Source organism: Populus alba, chromosome 6 (genome assembly GCF_005239225.2).
Source record: "Populus alba chromosome 6, ASM523922v2, whole genome shotgun sequence".
NCBI lineage: Eukaryota > Viridiplantae > Streptophyta > Magnoliopsida > Malpighiales > Salicaceae > Populus > Populus alba.
The window spans coordinates 7397851-7424796 of NC_133289.1; the positions used below are offsets into that span (position 1 = coordinate 7397851).

The window sequence follows — 26946 nt, forward strand, 5'->3', positions numbered from 1 at the left end:
ACTAATTTGTTGATTGCTTTCAAGGTGTATTTAAATTTGTTAAACTTATTTTATTGTTTGTATTTCTATAATAACTTGAAAATTTTGTTAAATTTAAATTGTTATTGTTGAATTTACCTTTAAAATGTTAATTGAAATATAGAATTACATTTAGTTAGTTTATCTTAATTTTATTATATTATCGTTTGTTATGTTTTTATTATTTCAATTAATTTTAATTGTTATTTATGAATTTGTATAGATGTTAGTTGAAAATATATAGATATTGAATTTCTATAGATGTTAAGTTGTATAGAGTTGATTTTATAATATTTGTAAAATTATCAATATTTGTAATTATAAAAACTGTGGGTAGTCTCTAATATAGGAGAGGTGCTGATGAATTTTTTTAAATAATTGAATTTAATTATTCATATAAAATTTATATAAATGTGTTGAATGGAAATTTAATTATTTAATTGTTTGTATTGTAATAATTATTTGATAATTTAGTCTCTTTTAATTGTTATTATTGAATTTTCCATGGAAATGGTATTTGGAAATGAAGAATTAAATTTCATTGTTTTATCTCAATTTTTATTATATTATTGATTGTTATGTTTTTTATTATTTCCATTCATTTTAATTGTTATTTATGCATTTTTATATATGTTAATTGAAAATATATAAATGTTGAATTTCTATAGATGTTAGGTTGTATGTAAGATTTTTCAATGGAGTCAATTGGTTTGTGAATATTGTAAAGATTTGCAGGTTTGAAAACTGTGGGTAGTCTCTAGTATAGGGGAGGTGCTACCGAATTGTTTTTAAATAATCAAAGTTAATTATGTAATTATTCGTATAAATTTGTGTAGATGCGTAGAATGAAATATACAGCATGTCGTCAGCAGATGGTTGCAGCTAGTTCTTCTAGCAATGAGGAGGACTTATCCTTAGGTGCTGATCACGGCGAGGCATCTACGCCAACTTGTGATGCTGCCTCTTCTAGCGCGGTTTCACATCGCATAGGCGGTGTGCCTTCACAGCGGGGTCAATTCACCTGTAAGTACTAGGCACAATGGAAGGATGACCTTTCAATGTCAGTTTGTTTAGGTTTTAGTTTTTTTATACTTATAACATAATTTATGAACAACTAATTAATATTTTATTAATTTTATTTAATTTCAAGTTCACAAACATCGAGCCTGTCTAGACAATAATATCGACGTTTAAATCGTCGATGAAGATTTTATTGTTTCAATGGAATTAGGTTTCCAGACATCCTGAGTGGAGACCTAATATCGATGCATGGTTTCAATGATTTCAGGTAGGTGTTAACTTTTAATTTCCAGCTTATTTTTAATAAATTATTTTTATAATTTTATATCTTATACTATTTTTATTTTAAATGAATTATTTATTTACATAGCATAAATTTGAGTGGAATAACACGAACAACAATGTTGTGAGGAGGGTACGGGAGAATCACACGGCAACAAGGTAACATCAAAAATAATATTTATTTTTGTTTTATAATTTTATGTTATAAATTCTAATTTGTTACTATGGAAGTGGTTGCATGATTTTTGGTATGACACAAAAAAAAAAAAACAAAAAGATCTGCGAGAGATAATGGTTTTGAAGGATGGAATGAGGTGGTGGTTTGGAGGGAATTCAAACCGCCATTCATCTCGGGGGATATATGGACGACATATATTGAGCACGTGATGTTTGAGCATTTTTCACAACGCTCACAGTTAGGTGTTGACAACCAGAACCGGAAAATTCATGGTTCAGTGACCACGCACACCGATGGCTCCGTCCTATTCAGTGCACATGCGAAGCGAATGGTAAGATTAATTTAAATGAAGTATATCGTTAATTAATTTGTTGTTTCGTATAAATATATTTAACTTGCAACATTTTTTTTCCTTACAGGCTACGTCTCTTGAACATGAGCCGAGCCTAATGGAGTTGTTTGTAGAGACGCAAGTGCGGAGTCAAGATCGCCAAAAAGGGTTGCAGCAGTTTATGGACAACCATGCTCAACACTTCATGGTATGTTTGTTCAATCATTTTATTTTGTAAGTTATTATTTTCTTGAATTGAATATGATGATTTTTTTAAAAAAAATTCAGGAGACCTATAATAACCGGTTGAGGGAGAGATATGGGGACGATCTTTCAACCCATCCGGATTTGTAGATGGAGGTAGGATCATCTAGTGGACCCGATAAAAATCGGGTTTACGGGCTCTCCAACACTATGGCTGAAAACTTGCGATCGACCCGTAATGTCTCAACCGTTGGGAGCTCTCCATCAATATCGAGCATCTAGTCCAAGGAATTCATGGCCTTGAAACAACAATATGAACAACTCTCGACGGATTATGATCAACTCCGTCAAATGGTCATGGAGATTAGATCAAGGATGAGTGATGATACATGTGCAACCCCTTTTTTGACCATACAATCCCGAGAACAACCAGCCTCCTCCTCCTCCTCCTCCTCCTCCTCCTCCAGCTTCATCGTTATTCTAGTTTAATTTTGTTTTTGAAACACGTTAAATTTGCAATGAATATTTGGATGAATATTATTTAACATTATTTTTATATTTCTAATGTTTAATACAATTTTATTTGGTTATTTATTTGGTTAATTAGTTTTTTTACTATTAATAAATATTTTTTTAAAATATTTTCAACAAATACCGACGGCCTTATAGACGGAACCAGGTCGTCGATATTTTACCAAGAGTTGCAAAAAAATTACCACCCATGCCACAATCACCGACGGATATATTCCGTCGGTGTTTATCATTACCATTACCAATGAAATATATCTGTCGGTATTTGATAGAGAGTTCTAAAAATTTACTGATGAATTGTGTGCTTTACACTGACGGAATGAATCCGTCGGTAAAACTATTTAATGGTGTAGTGACAATAATATTTTTCGTTTGCTAACAACGATGGCATGTTTTAACTTTCTTTTCTTATTTTTTTCCTTACACACGATTATGACAATATCTAAGTTTTCCATTTATGAATGCTTTGGTTTTGACAAGTTTTAGAAATGTACGGGTTGGGATCAAATCCTGCTGCAAAAACAACATAGCCTAAGTTAGTTGGCTTAACAGCGGAAGAAGCTGAAAGAAAGATAGAGGAGAAGCCAGGCGCTCAAATTCAAATCGTTCAACCTGATTTTCGACAGAATAGAGTACGATTACACGTTGTGTGAATCATTTTCTTCTCTTTTCATGTCATTCACTATGGGTTGTCTTGAATTGGGCAAACGCAAAACACACAAGTCATAAAATTTATGGGGTCCAAAAATGTCGGCATAATTGTTCAATTATTATAAAAGGAAGTCTTGTTTCTTAAATCTCAGGGCCTCTTAAACTTAACTTGCTTGGATCAACCGAATGAAAATGATAAGGAAATAGAGGAATCTTGCAAACTTTTGTCAGTGAGTGGAGTGGGTATTGTTATCAAGGATGGATTTTTCATCTCTGAAGTTTCTGTATGTATAGAATGTATTCCCACTTCCAAGGAGGAATTTCAGGAGAACCAGAAATTCAATTGAATGGTGCACACCAAGCCCAGTTCCACATTAAAAGCAAATGGAAGGAACACAAGAAAGATAGAAGAACAAGCAAGACAAAATTATGTCGAATAGGGTCATCTCCCACACTCTAATTTAAAATTTTATAACTAAATATTTCATCACACAAATATTTTGATCAAAACTCTTTATTATAGCTCTTTTAAGTTGCTTATATACCACTAAAAAGTCTTAAATAAAGCTGAAAAAAATAATAAAATATTTCTAAACCAAATAGAAAAAAGAATAAATATAACAAATTTCAAATAGTAACTTCTAAGCATCATCATAAAGTCTTCCCTTTATCAATTGCTACAAAATTTAACCCTAAAGAAACCAAGGTCTCTGAAAATTTCTAGCAAAATTTACAGTTGATCTAACAATTGGATTAAAATTTATGTATGTTGACATAAAATTATACATTAGAAAAAAAATCTCCAACATAAGTGTCCATGTGTTGGAGCAAATTACTCGTCTTCAAGTTCTGGTTATCTATCAACCTATATTGTTGTTACTACAGACCATTAAAAGGGATACCCTTGTGCTCCACTGACCTCAAATTTGTTGACACTTTACAATTAGACAACTCGAATAAAGTTGGCCAACAATCAATGCCCTGAACACTCTGATTCTTTGTAAAACCATTACCGGTCGCCAATGGCCGAGAACCAACTCTCGAATTGGTTCTTTGATAGACAGAGTTGGTACGTGGCAGATTAATTCAGATAACTTTCTGTACTACTTCCAACTATAACCATGCATGTCTTTTAAACATTACATCCTGCTTCATGCTTAGTAAAGATGCTTCATGATTTGTTACCATGTTTGCTTTCTTATGTGATACATCAACATGAACAAAAGGGAGATATACAGTGTTATGCATTTTATTTAATTGGCATCATTGTTTTGCAGGTGATCTTTCATGTACATCTCCTAAAGGCAGTTTACTACATAATTTCTTTTATATAGAAAAAACCCACTCATAAGGTAATGTATATATTGCATACAGGAACTCCTCTTATTCACCAAATAGATCTTACATGAGTTCTTGATAGGTCCTCGAAGAAAAGTAAGAATTAACGGCCACCTGAAAGTCCCTGTAACCGATGACGAGTGTGCAAATGCCTTATCCATAGAAGAAGGATAAGAATTGGCAAACTCATCAAAACCTTCACGATTTGAAAATGTTAGGCCACTTGCAGAAAGACGAAGTGGTGATATGTCAGGCAGAGGAACATTCCCCTCTAAGAACTGCACTACTTGGCGCATGCTTGGCCTTGCTGCAGGCTCAGAAAGAGAGCACATCAAACCAAGTTTCAATACCAATTCCATTTCCTCTGCAATATATTCTGTGCCCAAATTGGGATCCCTTGCCTCCAGAATTTCACCTCCAAGCCATCGACTAAACACCCAATCAACCAAGATTATATCCTCAGTTGGCTGTATTGGCCTTCTACCAGAAGCAACCTCAAGCAAGAAGGCCCCAAAAGCGAACACATCAGTGCTTGTCGTGGCCTTCCCAGTTCGTGCATGCTCAGGTGCGAGATACCCAAGAGTTCCGACAACGTGGGTCGTTTGAGGATCTGTTCCATGGTCATACAATCTTGCAAGGCCAAAATCCCCCAATCTTCCATTCAATTCACCATCTAGCAAGACATTACTAGCCTTTACATCTCTATGAATCACAACTTGCTCCCATTCTTCATGTAGATAAAATAGCCCTGAAGCTACGCCTTTGATGACTCTAAATCTTTGGCTCCAATTGAGGGCGGCTGCTGGTTGGTCATAGAGGTATTTGTCTAGACTTTCATTAGGCATGTAGTCATATACCAAAAGTAGCTCTCCTTTACGCCGGCAGTACCCCAAGAGAGGGACTAAATTCCGGTGACGAAGGCGACCAATGCTGACAATTTCCGCCACAAATTCCCTCATCCCCTGTCTTGATTCATGAGACACCCTTTTCACTGCAATCTGAATCTTAGAGGTTGGCAAGACACCTTTGTAGACTCTACCAAATCCACCACTACCCAACAGCTCCTCGTCTCTAAATCCTTTCGTGGCAGTATAAAGATCTTTGAATTTAAATCGGTGAGGCCCATAGTCGAGCTCCCAATCTTCTAGCACTTCTGCAAACTTCCTTGTCCTTCGGATGGCATAAGATATACTCGAGACTGCTACTAAAACCAGACTTAAACAGAGCACAGGCAGTACAATGGTTAAGAATTTGGATGTCTTCTTTGGTCCTACTCGAGGAAGCTTAGGAAGGCGAGAGATATGTAGTGCTTCAGCTATGCCATTCATCTTGAAGCTCCAACCCAACACGTACTGGGACGCGAAATAAGAATTACTGGTGGATGATGAGAATCCAATATACATACCAGTGTTTAAGATTGGCGACAAATCACGAGACAGAGTCAAAAGTGGTCTGCTGGGTTTATCAACATCAATCGGAGCTATAGTGACATTCATTTGCTTCTCCATGCCATCATATTCTATCCAAACTTGCATTGGATGGCCACTAATTAGTTTCAAGTTTGTGAGCTTACCATTAAGTTTGGAATAATATCCAGCTGAAGCAGATCGTTCAGACTCTAAACCATTAATATCAATCCCAACATGGTTATCATCGATATCATTGAAGTCGCTGCTGTTTATCGTGTCAAGCTCCACAGCAACAACATGGTTGGTCTGATTCCCATTGTTGGTGTTATTAAATAGACCAAGGTAATTGTTTGGAAGGGCTCCTGGGAGACCTCTTATGGGTGCAATGACAAAGGCAATACCATGGCCACCAAGAGTTGGATATTCCGGTATGATAGCGAAAACAAAGGTAGTGGAGAAGGTGAAAGCTGTGCTATTTATAGAGATCTTGAAGGTTACTGGGTTTGGATAGAAGGCGTGACCCATTCCGTGGTAGGTTTCATTGGTTAGCCTCAAAAGGCCATTGGAGGTTAACTCAGCTAAGCCGTCAAGGCTTAGATTAGTGGATCGGAAGCCAGAGAAGGTGAAGTTGAGATCTTGAGATGCTGCTATTGCTAAGCTAACCAAGACACGCACCAAAAAGACGTTCCTGAATAACATTGCAACTGTGTTTGTCTCCACCCACCAGTTTCTTGTTCATGTTTGTCAGTTATATTGGAGTATCCATGTAATTCAGGAGTCGGCAGTTTGGTAGCTGAAAAATATATATTTTTAAATAGTTATTTAAAAAATAAATTCTTGAAAACTAAATTGTTTTCTAATATTTAATTGTATTATGAAAAATAAATTAGAAAATATTTTCTAGTATTTGGCATATTATGGAAAATAAGTTAAAAAATAAATTATTACTATTTTTTCAAGTTTATTAAAATAATAAAGACAAATCTTATAAATGAAAAAATTAAATGAAAGTTAAATTAAAAAAAAATCTAATTTCATAAATTATCTCAAATAAAATAAATAGTAATTAAAATAATAGAGATCTAATAGATAAAAAAGTTGAAAAATGATAAAATTAATTTGGCATATTATGAAAAATAAGTTAAAAAATAAATTATTACTATTTTTTCAAGTTTATTAAAATAATAAAGACAAATCTTATAAATGAAAAAAATTAAATGAAAGTTAAATTAAAAAAAAAATCTAATTTCATAAATTATCTCAAATAAAATAAATAGTAATTAAAATAATAGAGATCTAATAGATAAAAAAGTTGAAAAATGATAAAATTAAAAAAAATTAAAATTTCATATATTATTTCAAATAAATTAAATAACAATAAAAAATAAAGACCAAATCTAATAAATAATTAATTTTAATTAAAAAATGATAAGAGAAAAGAAAATAACAATATTAAAAATAAGAAAAAAAAATATAAAAATCAAATCAAATTAAATTTGAATAGATGAAATTAAAAAAAATATTCAAAAAAATTATATAGAATTAAAAATTTGATGATCAAATTTGATAAAATCAGTAAATAACATGATATTTCTAAATTTTTTATAATTTCTGAAAATGATTTTTTCTCAAAATAAAAAGATATTTTCATGTAAATCAAGCTAATTTTTTTTTTTTATTAAAAAATAGTTTTCGTTGATTAATATTTTTTTAATAACAAATAAATATAGAAAAATTTTAAAATGATTTTAACAAATCACTTTCCGTAAAATAAATGTGCCTTACTGATAGAGCCAATTAGTCAAACCAGGAGGATAATCTTTGCATTCAATGGTTGAGATAATCTAACTTGTCAAACTTTCAGGTTGATGTGAAAACACAGTTCCCTAATTTAATTTCAAGGCAACATGAAGAACTAGTCAATCTCAGCAACTCTTCCGTGAAATTTCGCGGCTTCTTCACTGCCCTTCCAAACACTTATAAGGTTGCTCTAAAGAGTGAATCTTTCAGGATTATTGTAGTTTTATATAATTATTAATTTTAAATTTTATAAAATTAGATACATATAAGTTCATCTGAATATTTATATTAATAAAAATAAAAATTACTCTAAAATATGAGGATTCACATATTCATACATATTATTACGCTATCAACATCTCACTCACACATGCTAAGTAATATGTACTCAATTTTTTTCTTTTTAAAAAAGATGTATTTATTTAATTTCTAATGTAATAAAAAAGTTAAAAAAAACTAAAAAGCTCCTAAACCCTAGAAAAACTAAATTTAAAAAAATAATAAAAAAAACAACTCATGTAAACCTAGGTAAATATGCCAAATTTGAGATTACAATCATGAAATTAAGATTACCACATAGAAAACAATGAAAAATAACTTAAGTCAATTTGAGTGTAAAATTCACAACATTGGTTGTAATACTGGAATAACTCTATAAAAAACAAATTATAAAAAAAGCCATGCTTTTTTCTTAAAAAAAATTAAGTGATAAGAAAAAAATTCTTCAAGAAATACAACACTGGATTTTTGATGCTGAGTCATTATTTGCGTGGAACATTCATGGATAAGAAATAGCTGTTAAAAGGCTCTCTAAGAGTTAAGACAAGGACTTGATGAGTTAAAAAATGAAGTAAAAGATGTTTTTAAACTTCAACACTAGAATCTAGTGAGGCTTCTTGGATGCTGCATTTAAAGAGAGATGAAACGATATTGGTCTACGAGTTTTTACCTAACAAAAGCTTGGACTTCTATATTTTTTTGTCTGAGTCTCACAAAACCTTTTCAAAAAGTTGTTCCAATTTTTCAAATTTAGCACTATTGAGCTTTGATACGAAGAGTCAGTGGAACATCTCCTTATTCATTGTCAAAACCACTAGAAATTTTGGTCTATAATCATAGAATCAGTACCAATCATCTTTAAATTTATCGACAAAATTTTTTATCCGTATTTACACTACCATTCCATTAATAATTAATTTACCAATAAAATTACTGATAAAAATTCTCCAATGGTAAGTTCGTTGGTAATAAAAAAAACATTATTACTGACAGATTTATTGAAGGAAAAAGCGAGCAAAAAAAATAAATTACCCGCTTCATTCCATCGGTAATTCCCTCATAAAAATACCGTATGTAATTCCGTCGGTAATTATTAAAAAATATTTTTAAAAAATCTATTTTACAAAACTATAAAATAATTAAATTAATATTAATCAACACTCTATAATACTCAAAATTCTTGGAAAAAAGAAGAAGAAAATCAACTCAAAAAATTTGCAACAAATAAATAACATGAAAAAATAAATTCAACTAAAAAAAAATCATATGAAATTTTTTTTAAAATCCTATAAATAAATCAACTAAAAATTAATCTCATATGAAAAAAAAATCCTACAACAACATTCATATAATTATTTAGAGCAAAAAAAATTAAAAATAAAATAAAAAACAAATATAGTGAAAAAAACACACAAAAAAAAAAAGAAAATGTTTTTTACCTTAATGTAGTTGTAAGTGAAGTTAAGAAGAAAAGAAAATTTTTTTTGTAAAGAATACTAATTAAAAAAAATTGGGAAGCAAAAAAAAAAAAGAAAGGAGAAGAAGACATACCTGAGCATGAAGGAGAAGAGGAGTTAAGGAGAGAAGAGAAAAAAGAAAAAGAAGAAGAAGAGGAAGAAGAAAAGAAACGGGTCTCTTGTGAAATTAGGGATTTTAAGTTTTTTATTGTGATGTTTTACCGATGGATAATTAAATAGTAATATTTTAAATCATTCCGTCTGTAATATTTAATTTAAATTTTGAATTTAATCAAAAACAATTTAGAAACCATCAAATATCACTGACTACTTTTTAATTTGTTGGTGATTTCGTCTGTAATATTTAATTTAAAATTTTAATTTAAGCTAAATTTTTCAGAAAACCACAAAATAACATCGATGGCTTTTCAATCCGTCGATGATTTTTTCTATAATGAATAGTAATTAAAAGTGTAATTGGAAAGTGAATAGTTTCAGAGTTCTCTATAAAATACTGATGGAAGTTTTGATTGGTGATTCTCTTTGTAATTGATATGATAAATAGTGTTCACAGTTTACAAACAATTTTACCAACGGAGTTGCTTCTGTCAGTAATTCCGTTGGTAAAAATGACACATCATCATTTTTTTTGTTTTGTTTTAATTTTTTTTTTAATGTAGGGAATATTTTTGTCGGAAATTTACCAACAAAAATATTCTCTTAGTATTTATATTTATATTTATCGATTTTCTAGTAGTGAACAGTGAGGTTTATCCCTGTGTTTGTCCTCGCAATTTACCGGATTTCCTTAGTAGATCATTAGGTGTCCAGAACTCGATTCCCGTCTAACATTTAGGCACCTTGGACTCCGATCAACTTTAACTACTCAGGCTTCCTATACTCTTTCTCGGCTTGACCATAAGTGCTCAAGACTTTTTCCAGATGCCTCTGACCAAGTTCGGGCTTTAACTGTAGGTGGCTCGACACAATACATTTTGGATCTATCTAGGACTTGATACTAGCCCATTTCGTTACGTATCGAATCCAATCTAGCTACCAAATCATAAGTTGAAGGTAATAAATCCAACTATGAAAACTTTTAAAATCAAATCAAAATAAGAAACCACAAAAGACATGCGTAATATACTAATTTTGTTGATTGCTTTCAAGGCGTGCTGATTAGGAAGACAGAAAGGATAATGCTTTAATAGTTAAGGGCAAAATAGATCAATTTTAATCTTTGAGGACTAACTGAGACTAACCCTATATAGTTGGGAGATTTACTTGTAGTTACCTTTAGTCATATTTTTGCTTACAAATGTTTTGGACGGACTTGACGCCAAATAGGAGAATATAGTGCCTTGTTTGTTCTGCTCAAATTTTATGTCGGGAAAACCGAGTGTTCACTTGCATCTAGAAATTGAAATAGTGAAACCTTGTTGTGTGATCTATAAATCGGCATGCTGCTTTCATTTCACCGGCACTCTTTTTCTTTCTTTTTTTTTAATCTCAAATACAAGGAAACCAGCAGTCCCCTCCTGTTCAGAGCTTTGCTATGACCGAAGAAAATCACCAGATCAAGTCCCCTCAAGAACCACCTTGCCAAGTAAGTATAAAGAAAAATCATTTTTTGATGTTTTGTTGTTTGTAAGAAGTACCATCACGTGATTCTGGCGATCACGATCGAATTAAAATTTATGCATGTTAATATAAAATTATACATTAGAAAAAAAAATCTCCTACATAAGTGTCCATGCGTTGGAGCAAATTACTCGTTTTCAAGTTATGATCATCTATCCACCTATATTGCTGTTATTATAGACCATGAAAAGAGATACCCTTGTGCTTCACAGACCTCAAGTGTGTTGACACTATACAATTAGTCAACTTGAATAAAGTTGGCCTGAGCACTCTGATTCTTTGTAAAACCATTACTAGTCGCCAATGGCCAAGAACCAACTCGAATTGGTTCTTTGATAGACAGAGTTTGGTACTACTTCCAACCATAACTATGCATGTCTTTTAAACATTACATCCTGCTTCATGCTTAGTAAAGATGCTTCATGATTTGTTACCATGTTTGCTTTCTTATGTGATACATCAACATGAACAAAAGGGAGATATACCGTGTTATGCATTTTATTTAATTCGCATCGTTGTTTTGCAGGTGATCTTTCATGTACATCTCCTAAAGGCAGTTTACTACATAGTTTTTTTTTATATAGAAAAAAAACACTCATAAGGTAATGTATATGTTGCGTACAGGAACTCCTCTTATTCACCAAATAGATCTTACATGAGTTCTTGATAGGTCCTCGAAGAAAAGCAAGAATTAACGGCCACCTGAAAGGAGGGACTCTGTAACCGAGGACGAGTGTGCAAATGCATTGTCCATAGAAGAAGGATAAGTATAGGCAAACTCATCAAAACCTTCACGATTTGAAAATGTTAGGCCACTTGCAGAAAGACAAAGTGGTGAAATGTCAGGCAGAGGAACATTCCCCTCTAAGAACTGCACTACTTGGCGCATGCTTGGCCTTGCTGAAGGCTCAGAATGAGAGCACATCAAACCAAGTTTCAATACCAATTCCATTTCCTCTGCAATGTATTCTAAGCCCAAATTGGGATCCCTTGCCTCCAGAATTTCACCTACAAGCCATCGACTAAACACCCAATCAACCAAGATTATATCCTCAGTTGGCTGTATTGGCCTTCTACCAGAAGCAACCTCAAGCAAGAAGGCCCCAAAAGCGAACACATCAGTGCTTGTCGTGGCCTTCCCAGTTCGTGCATGCTCAGGTGCGAGATACCCAAGAGTTCCGACAACGTGGGTCGTTTGAGGATCTGTTCCATGGTCATACAATCTTGCAAGGCCAAAATCCCCTAATCTTCCATTCAATTCACCGTCTAGCAAGACATTACTAGCCTTGACATCTCTATGAATCACAACTTGCTCCCATTCTTCATGTAGATAAAATAGCCCTGAAGCTACGCCTCTGATGACTCTAAATCTTTGGCTCCAATTGAGGGCGACTGCTGGTTGGTCATAGAGGTATTTGTCTAGACTTCCATTAGGCATGTAGTCATATACCAAAAGTAGCTCTCCTTTACGCCGGCAGTACCCCAAGAGAGGGACTAAATTCCAGTGACGAAGGCGACCAATGCTGACAATTTCCGCCACAAATTCCCTCATCCCCTGTCTTGATTCATGAGACACCCTTTTCACTGCAATCTGAATCTTCGAGGTTGGCAAGACACCTTTGTAGACTCTACCAAATCCACCACTACCCAACAGCTCCTCGTCTCTAAATCCTTTGGTGGCAGTATAAAGATCTTTGAATTTAAATCGGTGAGGCCCATAGTCAAGCTCCCAATCTTCTAGCACTTCTGCAAACTTCATTGTCCTTCGGATGGCATAAGATACACTCGAGACTGCTACTAAAACCAGACTTAAACAAAGCACAGGCAGTCCAATGGTTAATAATTTGGATGTCTTCTTTGGTCCTACTCGAGGAAGCTTAGGAAGGCGAGAGATATGTAGTGCTTCAGCTATGCCATTCATCTTGAAGCTCCAACCCAACACGTAGTGGTACGCGAAATAAGAATTACTGGTGGATGATGAGAATCCAATATACATACCAGTGTTTAAGATTGGCGACAAATCACGAGACAGAGTCAAAAGTGGTCTGCTGGGTTTATCAACATCAATCGGAGCTATAGTGACATTCATTTGCTTCTCCATGCCATCATATTCTATCCAAACTTGCATTGGATGGCCACTAATTAGTTTCAAGTTTGTGAGCTTACCATTAAGTTTGGAATAATATCCAGCTGAAGCAGATCGTTCAGACTCTAAACCATTAATATCAATCCCAACATGGTTATCATCGATATCATTGAAGTTGCTGCTGTTTATCGTGTCAAGCTCCACAGCAACAACATGGTTGGACTGATTCCCATTGTTGGTGTTATTAAATAGACCAAGGTAATTGTTTGAAAGGGCTCCTGGGAGACCTCTTGTGGGTGCAATGACAAAGGCAATACCATGGCCACCAAGAGTTGGATATTCCGGTATGATAGCGAAAACAAAGGTAGTGGAGAAGGTGAAAGCTGTGCTATTTATAGAGTTCTTGAAGGTTACTGGGTTTGGATAGAAGGCGTGACCCATTCGGTTTTTGGTTTCATTGGTTAGCCTCAAAAGGCCATCGGAGGTTAACTCAGCTAAGCCGTCAAGGCTTAGATTAGTGGATCGGAAGCCAGAGAAGGTGAAGTTGAGATCTTGAGAGGCTGCTATTGCTAAGCTAACTAAGACACGCACCAAAAAGACGTTCCTGAATAACATTGCAACTGTGTTTGTCTCCACCCACCAGTTTCTTGTTCATGTTTGTCAGTTATAATGGAGTATCCCCGTAATCCATGATTTAGTCTGTGTGCTGGGAAATAATTATTTGTTGAAAAGTAGTTTTTTTAGAAAATGTATTCCTAAATTATTTTTGTATGTCTAGTAGTATTATGAAAAATAAATTAAAAAATAATTTTTAGTATTTGGTTATGTTATGGAAAATAAGTTGAAAAATAAATTGTTAATATTTTTTTTTAAGTTTATTAAAATAATAAGGAAACAAATCTTACAAATTAAAAGTTGAATGAGAATAATTTTTTTTAAATCTAATTTCATAAAATTATCTCAATTAAAATAAAAAATAATTAAAATAATAAAGATCAAATCTAAAATGTAAAAAATTAAAAAGATGATAAAATTAAAAAAAAAAATTACAATTTCATAAATTATTTTAAATAAAATAAATAACAATCAAAAGAATGAAAATCAAATATGATAGATAAAAAATTTAAATTAAAAAAATAATAAAAAAAAAGAAAATAATAATAATAAAAATAAGGATCAAAGTTGATATAAAAATTAAATTAAATCAAGTTTTAAGAGATAAAATTAAAAAAATAACAATTTTTTCTCAAAATAAAAGCTTGAGAACTAAATTTAATAGAACAATAAGTAACTTGAATTTCTAAATTTTTCATAACTTTTTAAAAGTATTTCTATTTAAAATAAAAGAAAAATATTTTCAATTAAATCAATTTAAAATTTTTTTATTGAATTTTTTTTATTAACTAATTATTTTAATGATAAATAAAAAAAATATGAAAAGTAACTTTTAAGAATCACTTTCCGTAAAATAAATGTTTCTTAATGATAGAGCCAATTAGTCAAACAATGAGGAGAATATTTGCATTCAGTGGTTGAGATAATCTAACTTGTCAAACTTTCAGGTTGATGTGAATGCACAATACCCTAATTGTAAGGCAACTAGTCAATTTCAGGCTTTCAGTAACTCTTCCGTGAAATTTTCGCGGTTAGGTATTGTTTCAGTTGCAGTTGAATAGATTTTTCAAATTAAATTAAATTTTTTTTAAAATTAATTTTTTAATATTTTATATTATTTTTGATATATTGATGTAATAAATAAAATTTTAAAAATAAAAAATATTTTAATATATTTATAAATAAAAAATAATTTTAAAAATATTATTCACTATCTTCGAAACAATAAGGTTTTTTTTTCAAGTGTAGAGTCTTTTTAAAATTTTAGAATATGTAAAATTAATTAAGATATATATAAATTGATATAAATACTCAAATTAATAATAATAATAATAAAATAAGGATCCAAACACTAGGCTCTAAAGTCTAAGTTACACACAACCAGTGCTCTTTTTTTTTTTTTTTTTTGTCCCCGCCTCTGAGAGCCTAAAAACTCCTTTAAAAAAAATGCTAATTTCATTAGCATTAGGTGTAAGCAGCTATTAATTTGCCCTGGATACACTTAGGTTATATAATAGTCTTGAATCGAATAATTGAAGTATGAATGTTATAAACGATATGATGATCGGTAGAGTTGTTTTTGGAAAGGATCTTGACTAATTTTATAAATTTATGATAGATCTACTTAAAAGAAAATGGTAAAAAAAAGCATAGAATTAAGAACAAATAAATTAATTTATGATAGATCCACTGAAATTTTTCGTGGATGCAACTTCCACAGGTGCCTCCTGACAAAGGAAGGAGAGACTTGGTTTCTCATAGACATTCCTATACAAAGATCAAAATTTTATTTACTGATGTAGAAGTGGACTAAAATATGACATCTAATGCAAGAGAGATAAATCAATTCCAACTCATCGTAAAAACTAAGACGCTAATCCCATGATGGTACTGCATTATAAACAAGAGTTGGGCAGAATTTGAAATTACAAAATATATTTTTTTAAAATAATAATAAAATATTATTTTGATGCATTTTCAAGTGAAAATACTTTGAAAAACAACCATAACCACAACAACACTTCGAAACACCCTCTAAAAAACATACAATAGAAAACTCAATTATAATAATCTATAATTCACTTAGAAAGAAACAAATATTTGTGAAACCTACAAAGGGAACCCGCCTTTTGCATAACATAACAACACATGGCATTTCTTCTTTTAATCAATTAAAGAAAAAGTTGAGTTAGAAAATTAGATTATAGGGGTGTTTGAGAGTATAGTAGTGGTTACTTTTTAAAGTGTATTTTACTCAGAAAAAAACATCAAAATAATGTTTTTTTATTATTATTTTTTTAATTTATTTTTGGCACCAGCACATCAAAACGATCTAAAAACACTAAAAAAATAATTTGAAGCAAAAACAATTTTCAAATTTTAATGAAAAATATATTGAAAGTCACTCCTAAATGGTGCCTACAAGGTGAAGCACCTAGAGAAAACGAAGTAGTCATTGTATTTGGTAGCTTGATATAGAAAGCCTAAAAAGTTGGTAACCGGTAGTAGGTGGTGCCTGGTAAGCCAAATGATTGATAACTGTGTTAATAATAGATGATGTCTAGTAAATTAAGTGATCAATAGTTGTGGTAGTATTAAGTGGTGCCTGGTAAACCAGGTAGTTTGGTTGTTGGCACAAGCAAAAGGTCTCCTATTATGGACGTGGGGACTTGCTAATGGTAAACTCAGTAACTTTGTAGAGAGAAAAGGTCTAACGATATTTTAGAGACATAGACTCTAAAAATATTTATGCTAAAAATGTTAAGAATAAAGAGATTGCAAACCTTAGACTTGAACGATTCATAACGTATTTATATTTCATAAATCTTGTTTTTTTATGGAGAGGAGAGGCTAAAGTGTAATTTCATCATTGTGATATTTTGAGTTGTATTCTATTCAAAATAATATGTACTAGATTGATATAAAATACTAAGGGACTCGTGTGAAATCCTGATAAAATCATTGGTAGGTGTTGGGCTCGAGCTCATTTGAAATGAAAAATGAATTCATGCATATTGCTTGGATCCAAGTATGTTAAGCTCAAGAAGCGCTCTTGATCCTGGGCTTGGGTGCATGCCCAAGTCTAAGAGGGTGTTAAGGTGCCCAACCACTCTACTAGGCATTGGGTGCACATGCTTGGCATTATAACATACATAATAGGATAGGTGTGCGCCCATCCCAAAATGGGCTTGAACATGTTGTTTGGCTCCATGAACATGTGCCTAGTATGGGCTCAGGCTGCCATGCTCCTTGAGCCCCAGCTGTATATTGGGCTCGAGCTTAGTAGCCTGAGCCCAAAGGGTGTTTTTAGGCCTATTTTCTAGAAGGTTTTTTAGTTTATTTTTTTAATCCAATAGGTAGTATGTTATTAGGGAACTAATTTATGTAAATGTATGGTTTGCATGTGTTCAAGTAGTTGCTGCTAGGATTTTTAAATTCACTAGTAGAATATTTTTAACTTCAAATCTAATTTTATTGTGACCCTTTTGGAAGAAAGATGTTCTATCAACCCATTATTGCATCTTTTTAATCAAAATATGCTAAGTGACATGTACCCATTTTTTTGGTTTTTTAAAAAATGTATTTATTTTATTTTATTATGCAATAAAAAAGTTAAAAGACTATAAAGCCCCTAAACCCTATAAAAACTCAATTTAAAAAAAATCACGCAAACCTAGATAAATAAGCTAAACCTGCTATCAAAGTTATGAGAATAAGATTACCACATAGAAAAAAAAAAAAAAAAAACTTAAAGACTGGTTCTTAACCAGCCTAGCGCCAAACTATAAAATTGAAAAGAACACAAATGAAAAAAAAACAATGAAAAAATAACTCAATTCAATTCGAGTTAATATGCAAAATTCACAACATTGGTTATAATACTAGAATAACTCTATAAAAAAAGAAATTATAAAAAAAAGCCATGCTTTTTTCTTAAAAAAAATTAAGTGATAAGAAAAAATTTCTTCAAGAAATACAACACAGGATTTTCTTAGATGCTGAGTCATTATTTGCGTGGAACATTCATGGATAAGAAATAGCTGTCAAAAGGCTCTCTAAGAGTTCAAGACAAGGACTTGATGAGTTAAAAAATTATGTAAAAGGTGTTTTGAAACTTCAACACTAGAATCTACTGAGGCTTCTTGGATGCTGCATTTAAAGAGATGAAACGATATTGGTCTACGAGTTTTTACCTAACAAAAGCTTGGACTTCTATATTTTTTTGTCTGAGTCTCTCAAAACCTTTTCAAAAAGTTGTTCCAATTTTTCAAATTTAGCACTATTGAGCTTTGATATGAAGAGTCAGTGGAACATCTCCTTATTCATTGCCAAAACCACTAGAAACTTTGGTCTATATTCATGGAATCACTATCATAATCCTTAGATTTATCGACAGAATTTTCTATCGGTATTTACACTACTATTCTATTGGTAATTAATTTATCAATGAAATTACCGATGAAAATTCTTCAATGGTGAATCATTCATTGGTAATTTATTGTCCGTTAGTAAGTCTGTTGGTAATAAAAAAATATTATTATCAATGGATTTATTGATGGAAAAAGCAGGCAAAAAAAATAAATTACCCGCTTCATTCCATCGGTAATTTCCTTATAAAAATACAGTATGTAATTTCATCGGTAATTATTTAAAAAATATTTTAAAAAATTTATTTTTACAAAACTATAAAATAATTAAATTAATATTAATCAACACTCTATAATACTCAAAATGTTTCGAAAAAAAAAGAGAAAGAAAAATCAATTCAAACAAATTTGCAACAAATAAATAACACGAAAAAATAAATTCAACTAAAAAAATTCATGTGAAATTTTTTTTAAAATCCTATAAATAAATCAACTAAAAAATTGATCTTATGTGAAAAAAATAAATTCCTACAACAACATTCATACAATTATTTAAGAACAAAAACAATTAAAAATAAAACAAAAATAAACAAATATAGTGAAAAAAACACGAAAAAAGAAGATTTTTTTTTTTACCTTAATGTAGTTGTAAGTGAAGTTAAGACGAAAATAAAAAACAAATTCGTAAAGTATACTAATTAAAAAAAACTAGGAAGAAAAAAAAAAGGAGAAAAAAACATACATGAGCATGGAGGAGAAGAGAAGGAGTTGAGAGAACAAAAGAAAAAGAAGAAGAAAAAGGAAGAAAGAAGAAGAAAGGAATTGTAGGCTTTTTATTGTGGTGTTTTACCGATGGATAATTAAATATTAATATTTTTTTAATCATTCCGTCAATGATTCTGTCTGTAATATTTAATTTAAATTTTGAATTTAATAAAAAAAAATTCAGAAAACCATTAAATATCACTGACAACTTTTCAATCTGTCAATTTTTAATTTAAGCTAAATTTTTCAGAAAACCGTAAAATAACATTGATGACTTTTCAATCCGTCAATGATTTTATCTATAAAAAATAGTAATTAACAGTGTAATTAAAAAGTGAATAGTTCTATAGCTCTCTATAAAGTATTGACGAAAGTATCGAATCCAAAAGCTACCAAATCATAAGTTGATGGTACTAAATCCAACTATGAAAACTTTTAAAACCAAATCAAAATGTATTGTTACTTTTTTTTTTTTTGTGATTTTTGTAAAAACAAAAACGAATAGGTTTTTACATTTTGTTTTCAAAAAGCTGAAAAAATAAAACAAAAAGCATTAATTCTTTATTTTATCTTAAATTAGCCTCTTAGAACTAAAATGGCTAATATCAAGCACATAAATTCTAAAATGAATGAAAGGATAAGAGTCAATCAACCCAAATTAAAAGGATTGAAAATTATAAGTGAGGAAGGATTGAAGGAACCTTCCAATCCTTTTTTTTTGTCTTTATCCTTTTTGCCAAATGATGCTAAATGCTTCCTCACTAGTCCCTCCCCTCTGATCCATCCTTCAACCCTCCTAACAAACAAAGTATAAAATCTCAAATACAAGGAAATCAGCTGTCCCCTCCTGTTCAGAGCTTTGCTATGACCGAAGAAAATCAACAGATCAAGTCCCCTCAAGAACCACCTGCTGATCAAGCAGTGCCACCCTTAAGTATAAAGAAAAATCATTTTTTGAAGTTTTGCTGTTTGTAAGTACCATCACGTGATTCTGGCGATCACGATCGAAGGCAGAGATCAAACTATATTATTCTATCGAGGACTTGAAGGTCTTTAATTTTATATGATCCGACCATTCGGGTCCTGATTTTAACAATTATAGTTTCTCTCGAAAAACAAGGGGAAAGGATGATATACCTAAGATTCTATCAGTAATTCAAAACCATTATATTCCGATAATCTCAAACATTAGTTTCCTAGCAGTAATATTTTTAGTTTGCTAACAACTATGGCATGTTTTAACTTTCTTTTCTTCATTTTTTTCCTTACACACGATTATGACATCTAAGTTTTCCATTTATGAATGCTTTGGTTTTGACAAGTTTTAGGAATGTACGGGTTGGGGTCAAATCCTGCTGCAAAAACAACATGGCCTGAGTTAGTTGGCTTAACAGCGGAAGAAGCTGAAAGAAAGATGAAGGAGGAGAAGCCAGGCGCTCAAATTCAAGTCGTTCAACCTGATTGCTTTGTGACCATGGATTTTCGACAGAATAGAGTACGATTACACGTTGACTCATTCGGCAAAATCGAGAGAGCTCCTAGAATTGGTTAATCTTGCTTCTGTGTTAATTAAGAATGTACCGAGTCTACAAGTCTATCTTGGATTGGCTATGTGGTTTACCATGTGTTTGTAGTAAGTACGTAAATTTGCCTGTGAATGTTGTGTGATATCATTTTCTTCTCTTTTCATATCATTCACTATAGGTTGTCTTGAATAGGGCAAAGCACACAAGTCATAAAATTTATGGGGTCCAAAAATGTCGGCATAATTGTTCAATGATTATAAGAAGGAAGTCTTGTTTCTTAAATCTAAGGGTCTCTTGAACTGAACTTGCTTGGATCAACGGAAAGAAAATGATAGAAAATGATACAATGTATTCACTATAGGTTGTCTGATTGTTCAATTTACCTAAGATTTTTCATCTCTGAAGTTTCTGTATGTATACAATGTATTCCCACTTCCAAGTAGGCATTTCAAGAGAACCTGAAATTCAATTGAATGGTTCCCACCAAGCCCAGTTCCACATTAAGAGCAAATGGAAGCAACACAAGATCAAGAAAGATAGAAGAACAAGCAACATAAAATTATGTTCAATATGGTCACACCACAAACTTTGATTTGAAATTTTATTACTAAATATTTCATCATATAAATACTTTGATCAAAACTCTCTATTATAGCTCTTTTAAGTTGCTTATATTATAAAATACTAGTCGCCAATGGCCAAGAACCAACTTGAATCGGTTCTTTAACAGACAGAGTCTTGGTAGTTGGCAGATTAATTCAGATAACTTGCTGTACTACTTCCAACTATAACTATGCATGTCTTTTAAACATTACCTCCTGCTTCATGATTTGTTACCATGTTTGCTTTCTTATGTGATACATCAACATAAACAAGAGGGGGAGACACCGTGTTATGCATTTTATTTAATTTGCATCATTGTTTTGCAGGTGATCTTTCATGTACATATATATTTTTATATAGAAAAAACACACTCATAAGGTAATGTATATATTGCATACAGGAACTCCTCTGATTCACCAAATAGATCTTACATGAGTTCTTGATAAGTTCATTGAAGAAAAGCAAGAATTAACGGCCACCTGAAAGGAGGGACTCTGCAACCGAGGACGAATGTGCAAATGCCTTATCCATAAAAGAAGGATAAGAATCGGCAAACTCATCAAAACCTTCACGATGTGAAAATGTTAGGCCACTTGCAGAAAGACGAAGTGGTGAAATGTCTGGCAGAGGAACATCCCCTTCTAAGAACTGCACTACTTGGCGCATGCTTGGCCTTGCTGCAGGCTCAGAATGAGAGCACATCAAACCAAGTTTCAATACCAATTCCATTTCCCCTGCAATATATTCTGTACCCAAATTGGGATCCCTTGCCTCCAGAATTTCACCTCCAAACCATCGAATAAACACCCAATCAACCAAGATTATATCCTCAGTTGGCTGTACTGGCCTTCTACCAGAAGCAACCTCAAGCAGGAAGGCTCCAAAAGCGAACACATCAGTGCTTGTCGTTGCCTTCCCAGTTCGTGCATGTTCAGGTGCGAGATACCCAAGAGTTCCGACAACGCGGGTCGTTTTAGGATCTGTTCCATGGTCATACAATCTTGCAAGGCCAAAATCCCCTAATCTTCCATTCAATTCACCATCTAGCAAGACATTACTAGCCTTGACATCTCTATGAATCACAACTTGCTCCCATTCTTCATGTAGATATAATAGCCCTGAAGCTACGCCTTTGATGACTCTAAATCTTTGGCTCCAATTGAGGGCGACTGTTGGTTGGTCATAGAGGTATTTGTCTAGACTTCCATTAGGCATGTAGTCATATACCAAAAGTAGCTCTCCTTTACGCCGGCAGTACCCCAAGAGAGGGACTAAATTCCGGTGACGAAGGCGACCAATGCTGACAATTTCCGCCACAAATTCCCTCATCCCCTGTCTTGATTCATGAGACACCCTTTTCACTGCAATCTGAATCTTAGAGGTTGGCAAGACACCTTTGTAGACTCTACCAAATCCACCACTACCCAACAGCTCCTCGTCTCTAAATCCTTTCGTGGCAGTATAAAGATCTTTGAATTTAAATCGGTGAGGCCCATAGTCAAGCTCCCAATCTTCTAGCACTTCTGCAAACTTCATTGTCCTTCGGATGGCATAAGATACACTCGAGACTGCTACTAAAACCAGACTTAAACAAAGCACAGGCAGTCCAATGGTTAATAATTTGGATGTCTTCTTTGGTCCTACGCGAGGAAGCTTAGGAAGGCGAGAGATATCTAGTGCTTCAGCTAGGCCATTCATCTTGAAGCTCCAACCCAACACATACTGGGACGAGAAAACAGAACCGGTGGATGATGAGAATCCGATATACATACTACTGTTTAAGATTGGCGACAAATCACGAGACAGAGTCAAAAGTGGTCTCCTGGGTTTATCAACATCAATCGGAGCTATAGTGACATTCATTTGCTTCTCCATGCCATCATATTCCACCCAAACTTGCATTGGATGGCCACTAATTAGTGTCAAGTTTGTGAGCTTACCATTAAGTTGAGAATAATATCCAGCTGCAGCAGATCGTTCAGACTCTAAACCATTAATATCAATCCCAACATGGTTATCATTGATATCATTTGTAATGTCTTGCTAGACGGTGAATTGAATGGAAGATTAGGGGATTTTGGCCTTGCAAGATTGTATGACCATGGAACAGATCCTCAAACGACCCACGTTGTCGGAACTCTTGGGTATCTCGCACCTGAGCATGCACGAACTGGGAAGGCCACGACAAGCACTAATGTGTTCGCTTTTGGGGCCTTCTTGCTTGAGGTTGCTTCTGGTAGAAGGCCAATACAGCCAACTGAGGATATAATCTTGGTTGATTGGGTGTTTAGTCGATGGCTTGGAGGTGAAATTCTGGAGGCAAGGGATCCCAATTTGGGCACAGAATATATTGCAGAGGAAATGGAATTGGTATTGAAACTTGGTTTGATGTGCTCTCTTTCTGAGCCTGCAGCAAGGCCAAGCATGCGCCAAGTAGTGCAGTTCTTAGAGGGGAATGTTCCTCTGCCTGACATTTCACCACTTCGTCTTTCTGCAAGTGGCCTAACATTTTCACATCGTGAAGGTTTTGATGAGTTTGCCAATTCTTATCCTTCTTCTATGGACAAGGCATTTGCACATTCGTCCTCGGTTACAGAGTCCCTCCTTTCAGGTGGCCGTTAATTCTTGCTTTTCTTCGAGGACCTATCAAGAACTCATGTAAGATCTATTTGGTGAATAAAAGTTCCTGTATGCAATATATACATTACCTTATGAGTGGGTTTTTTAAAAAATAAATAAAAAAAACTAAGTAGTAAACTGCCTGTAGGAGATGTACATGAAAGATCACCTGCAAAACAATGATGCGAATTAAATAAAATATATAACACGGTATATCTCCCTTTTGTTCATGTTGATGTATCACATAAGAAAGCAAACATGGTAACAAATCATGAAGCATTCTTACTAAGCATGAAGGAGGAGGATGGTAACAAATCATGAAGCATTCTTACTAAGCATGTAGGAGGAGGTAATGTTTAAAAGACATGCATCGAAATCGGAATGCCGCGAAACTCACCGAGTCAAAGCGTTTCCCCGTTTACGGAAGGAAGTCTGATGTAGAACAAATAGCAAAAGCATACATGGTCAAGAGGGATCACCCGAAATTCAAAGGCAACTGAATTTGGGCAACCGGGGCATCGAAGTCGAAATGCCGCGAAACTCACCGAGTCAAAGCGTTTCGCCGTTTGCGGAAGAAAGTCTGATGTAGAACAAGTTGCAGAGGCATACATGCTCAAGAGGGATCACCCAAAATTCAAAGGCAACTAAATTTCAGCAACCGGGGCATCGAAGTCGGAATGCCGCAAAACTCACCGAGTTAAAGCGTTTCGCCGTTTGCGGAAGAAAGTCTGATGTAGAACAAGTAACAGAAGCATAAATGCTCAAGAGGGATCACCCGAAATTCAAAGGCAACTGAATTTCGGCAACCGGGGCATCGAAGTCGGAATGCCGCGAAACAAACCGAGTCAAAGTGTTTCGCCATTTGCGGAAGAAGGTCTGATATAGGACAAGTAGCAGAGGCATACATGCTCAAGAGGGATCACCCGAAATTCAAAGGCAATTGATTTTCGACAACCGGGGCAACGAAGTCGGAATGCCGCGAAACTCACCGAGTCAAAGCGTTTCGCAGTTTGTGGAAGAAAGTCTACTGTAGAACAAGTAGCAGAAGCATACATGCTCAAGAGGGATCACCCCAAATTCAAAGGCAACTGAATTTCGGCAACCGGGGCATCGAAGTCGGAATGCCGCGAAACTCACCAAGTCAAAGCGTTTCGCCATTTGCGGAAGAAAGTCTGATGTAGAACAAGTAGCAGAAGCATACATGCTCAAGAGGGACCACCCCAAATTCAAAGGCAACTGAATTTCGGCAACCGGGGCATCGAAGTCGGAAATGCCGCGAAACTCACCGAGTCATAGCGTTTCGCCGTTTGCGGAAGAAAGTCTCCTGTAGAAGAAGTAGCAGAAGCATACAAGCTCAAGAGGGATCACCCAAAATTCAGAGGCAACTGAATTTCGGCAACCGGGGCATCGAAGTCGGAATGGCGCGAAACTCACCGAGTTAAAGCGTTTCGCCGTTTGCGGAAGAAAGTCTGATGTAGAACAAGTAGCAGAAGCATACATGCTCAAGAGGGATCACCCGAAATTCAAAGGCAACTGAATTTCGACAACCAGGGCATCGAAGTCGGAATGCCGCGAAACTCACCGAGTCAAAGTGTTTCGCTGTTTGCGGAAGAAAGTCTCTTGTAGAACAAGTAGCAGACGCATACATGCTCAAGAGGGATCACCCGAAATTCAAAGGCAACTGAATTTCGACAACCGGAGCATCGAAGTCGGAATGCCGCGGAAACTCACCGAGTCCTAGCGTTTCGCCGTTTGCGGAAAGAAAGTCTCCTGTAGAACAAGTAGCAGAAGCATACATGCTCAAGAGGGATCACCCCAAATTCAAAGGCTACTGAATTTCGGCAACAGGGCATCGAAGTCGGAATGTCGCGAAACTCACCGAGTCAAAGCGTTTCGCCGTTTGCGGAAGAAAGTGTGATGTAGAACAAGTAGCAGAAGCATACATGCTCAAGAGGGATCACCCGAAATTCAAAGGCAACTGAATTTCGACAACCAGGGCATCGAAGTCGGAATGCCGCGAAACTCACCGAGTCAAAGTGTTTCGCTGTTTGCGGAAGAAAGTCTCTTGTAGAACAAGTAGCAGAGGCATACATGCTCAAGAGGGATCACCCGAAATTCAAAGGCAACTGAATTTCGGCAACCGGGGCATCGAAGTCGGAATGCCGCGAAACTCACCGAGTCAAAGGGTTTTCGTAGTTTGTGGAAGAAAGTCTCCTGTAGAAAAAGTAGCATAGGCATACATGCTCAAGAGGGATCTCCCGAAAGTCAAAGGCAACTGAATTTTGACAACCGAGCATCGAAGTCGGAATGCCGCGAAACTCACCGAGTCATAGCGTTTCACCGTTTGCCGAAGAAAGTCTGATGTAGAACAAGTAGCAGAGGCATACATGCTCAAGAGGGATCACCCGAAATTCAAAGGCAACTGAATTTCGACAACCGGGGCATCGAAGTCGAAATTCCGCGAAACTCACCGATTCATAGCGTTTCACCGTTTGCCGAAGAAAGTCTGATGTAGAACAAGTAGCAGAGGCATACATGCTCAAGACGGATCACCCGAAATTCAAAGGCAACTGAATTTCAGCAACCGGGTCTTCAAAGGCGGTATGCCGCGAAACTCACCAAGTCAAAGCGTTTCGCAGTTTGCGGAAGGAAGTATGATGTAGAATTAGTAGCAGAAGCATACATGCTCAAGAGGGATCATCCGAAATTCAAAGGCAACTTAATTTGGGCAATCGGGGCATCAAAGTCGAAATGCCGTGAAACTCACCGAGACAAAGCGTTTTGCCGTTTGCGGATGAAAGTCTGATGTAGACCAAGTTGTAGAGGTATACATGCTCAAGAGGGATCACCCAAAATTCAAAGGCAACTGAATTTCGGCAACCGGGGCATCGAAGTCGGAATGCCGAGAAAGTCACCGAGTAAAAGTGTTTCAAGGTTTGCGGAAGACAGTCAATTGTAGAACAAGTAGCCGAAGCATACATGCTCAAGAGGGATCACCAAAAATTCAAAGGCAACTGAATTTCGGCAACCGGGGCATCGAAGTCGGAATGCCGCGAAACTCACCTAGTCCTACCGTTTCGCCGTTTGCGGAAGAAAGTCTCCTGTAGAACAAGTAGCAGAAGCATACATGCTCAAGAGGGATCACCCGAAATTCAAAGGCAACTGAATTTCGGCAACCGGGGCATCGAAATCGGAATGCCGCGAAACTCACCGAGTCAAAGCGTTT

General features: G+C 34.5%; 4 protein-coding genes across 4 annotated transcripts; 1 reads left to right on the forward strand and 3 right to left on the reverse strand.

The window, feature by feature from the left end:
- Positions 1 to 4513: 4513 nt before the first annotated feature.
- Positions 4514 to 6672, reverse strand: LOC118053409 (L-type lectin-domain containing receptor kinase IV.1-like). Its single transcript, XM_035064660.2, has one exon. It carries the CDS (start codon positions 6659 to 6661, stop codon positions 4514 to 4516), a length of 2148 nt encoding a protein of 715 aa, XP_034920551.2. The 5' UTR covers positions 6662 to 6672.
- Positions 6673 to 11627: 4955 nt separating this feature from the next.
- Positions 11628 to 13909, reverse strand: LOC118053407 (L-type lectin-domain containing receptor kinase IV.1-like). Its single transcript, XM_035064657.2, has one exon. The coding sequence runs from the start codon at positions 13838 to 13840 to the stop codon at positions 11831 to 11833; it is 2010 nt and encodes a 669-aa protein (XP_034920548.1). The 5' UTR covers positions 13841 to 13909; the 3' UTR covers positions 11628 to 11830.
- Positions 13910 to 21569: 7660 nt separating this feature from the next.
- Positions 21570 to 23127, reverse strand: LOC118053408 (L-type lectin-domain containing receptor kinase IV.1-like). The gene has a single exon (XM_035064659.2). The coding sequence runs from the start codon at positions 23001 to 23003 to the stop codon at positions 21570 to 21572; it is 1434 nt and encodes a 477-aa protein (XP_034920550.1). The 5' UTR covers positions 23004 to 23127.
- On the forward strand, positions 23112 to 23723 carry LOC118053441 (L-type lectin-domain containing receptor kinase IV.1-like). Its single transcript, XM_035064697.2, has one exon. The coding sequence runs from the start codon at positions 23112 to 23114 to the stop codon at positions 23721 to 23723; it is 612 nt and encodes a 203-aa protein (XP_034920588.1).
- The last annotated feature ends 3223 nt before the right edge of the window (positions 23724 to 26946 follow it).

What these genes read in the sequence shown, in the direction of transcription:
- LOC118053409 (XM_035064660.2), bottom strand. Translation starts at nt 6,661, where the DNA reads ATGTTATTCAGGAACGTCTTTTTGGTGCGTGTCTTGGTTAGCTTAGCA.
- LOC118053441 (XM_035064697.2), top strand. Translation starts at nt 23,112, where the DNA reads ATGGTTATCATTGATATCATTTGTAATGTCTTGCTAGACGGTGAATTG.
- LOC118053407 (XM_035064657.2), bottom strand. Translation starts at nt 13,840, where the DNA reads ATGTTATTCAGGAACGTCTTTTTGGTGCGTGTCTTAGTTAGCTTAGCA.
- LOC118053408 (XM_035064659.2), bottom strand. Translation starts at nt 23,003, where the DNA reads ATGCAAGTTTGGGTGGAATATGATGGCATGGAGAAGCAAATGAATGTC.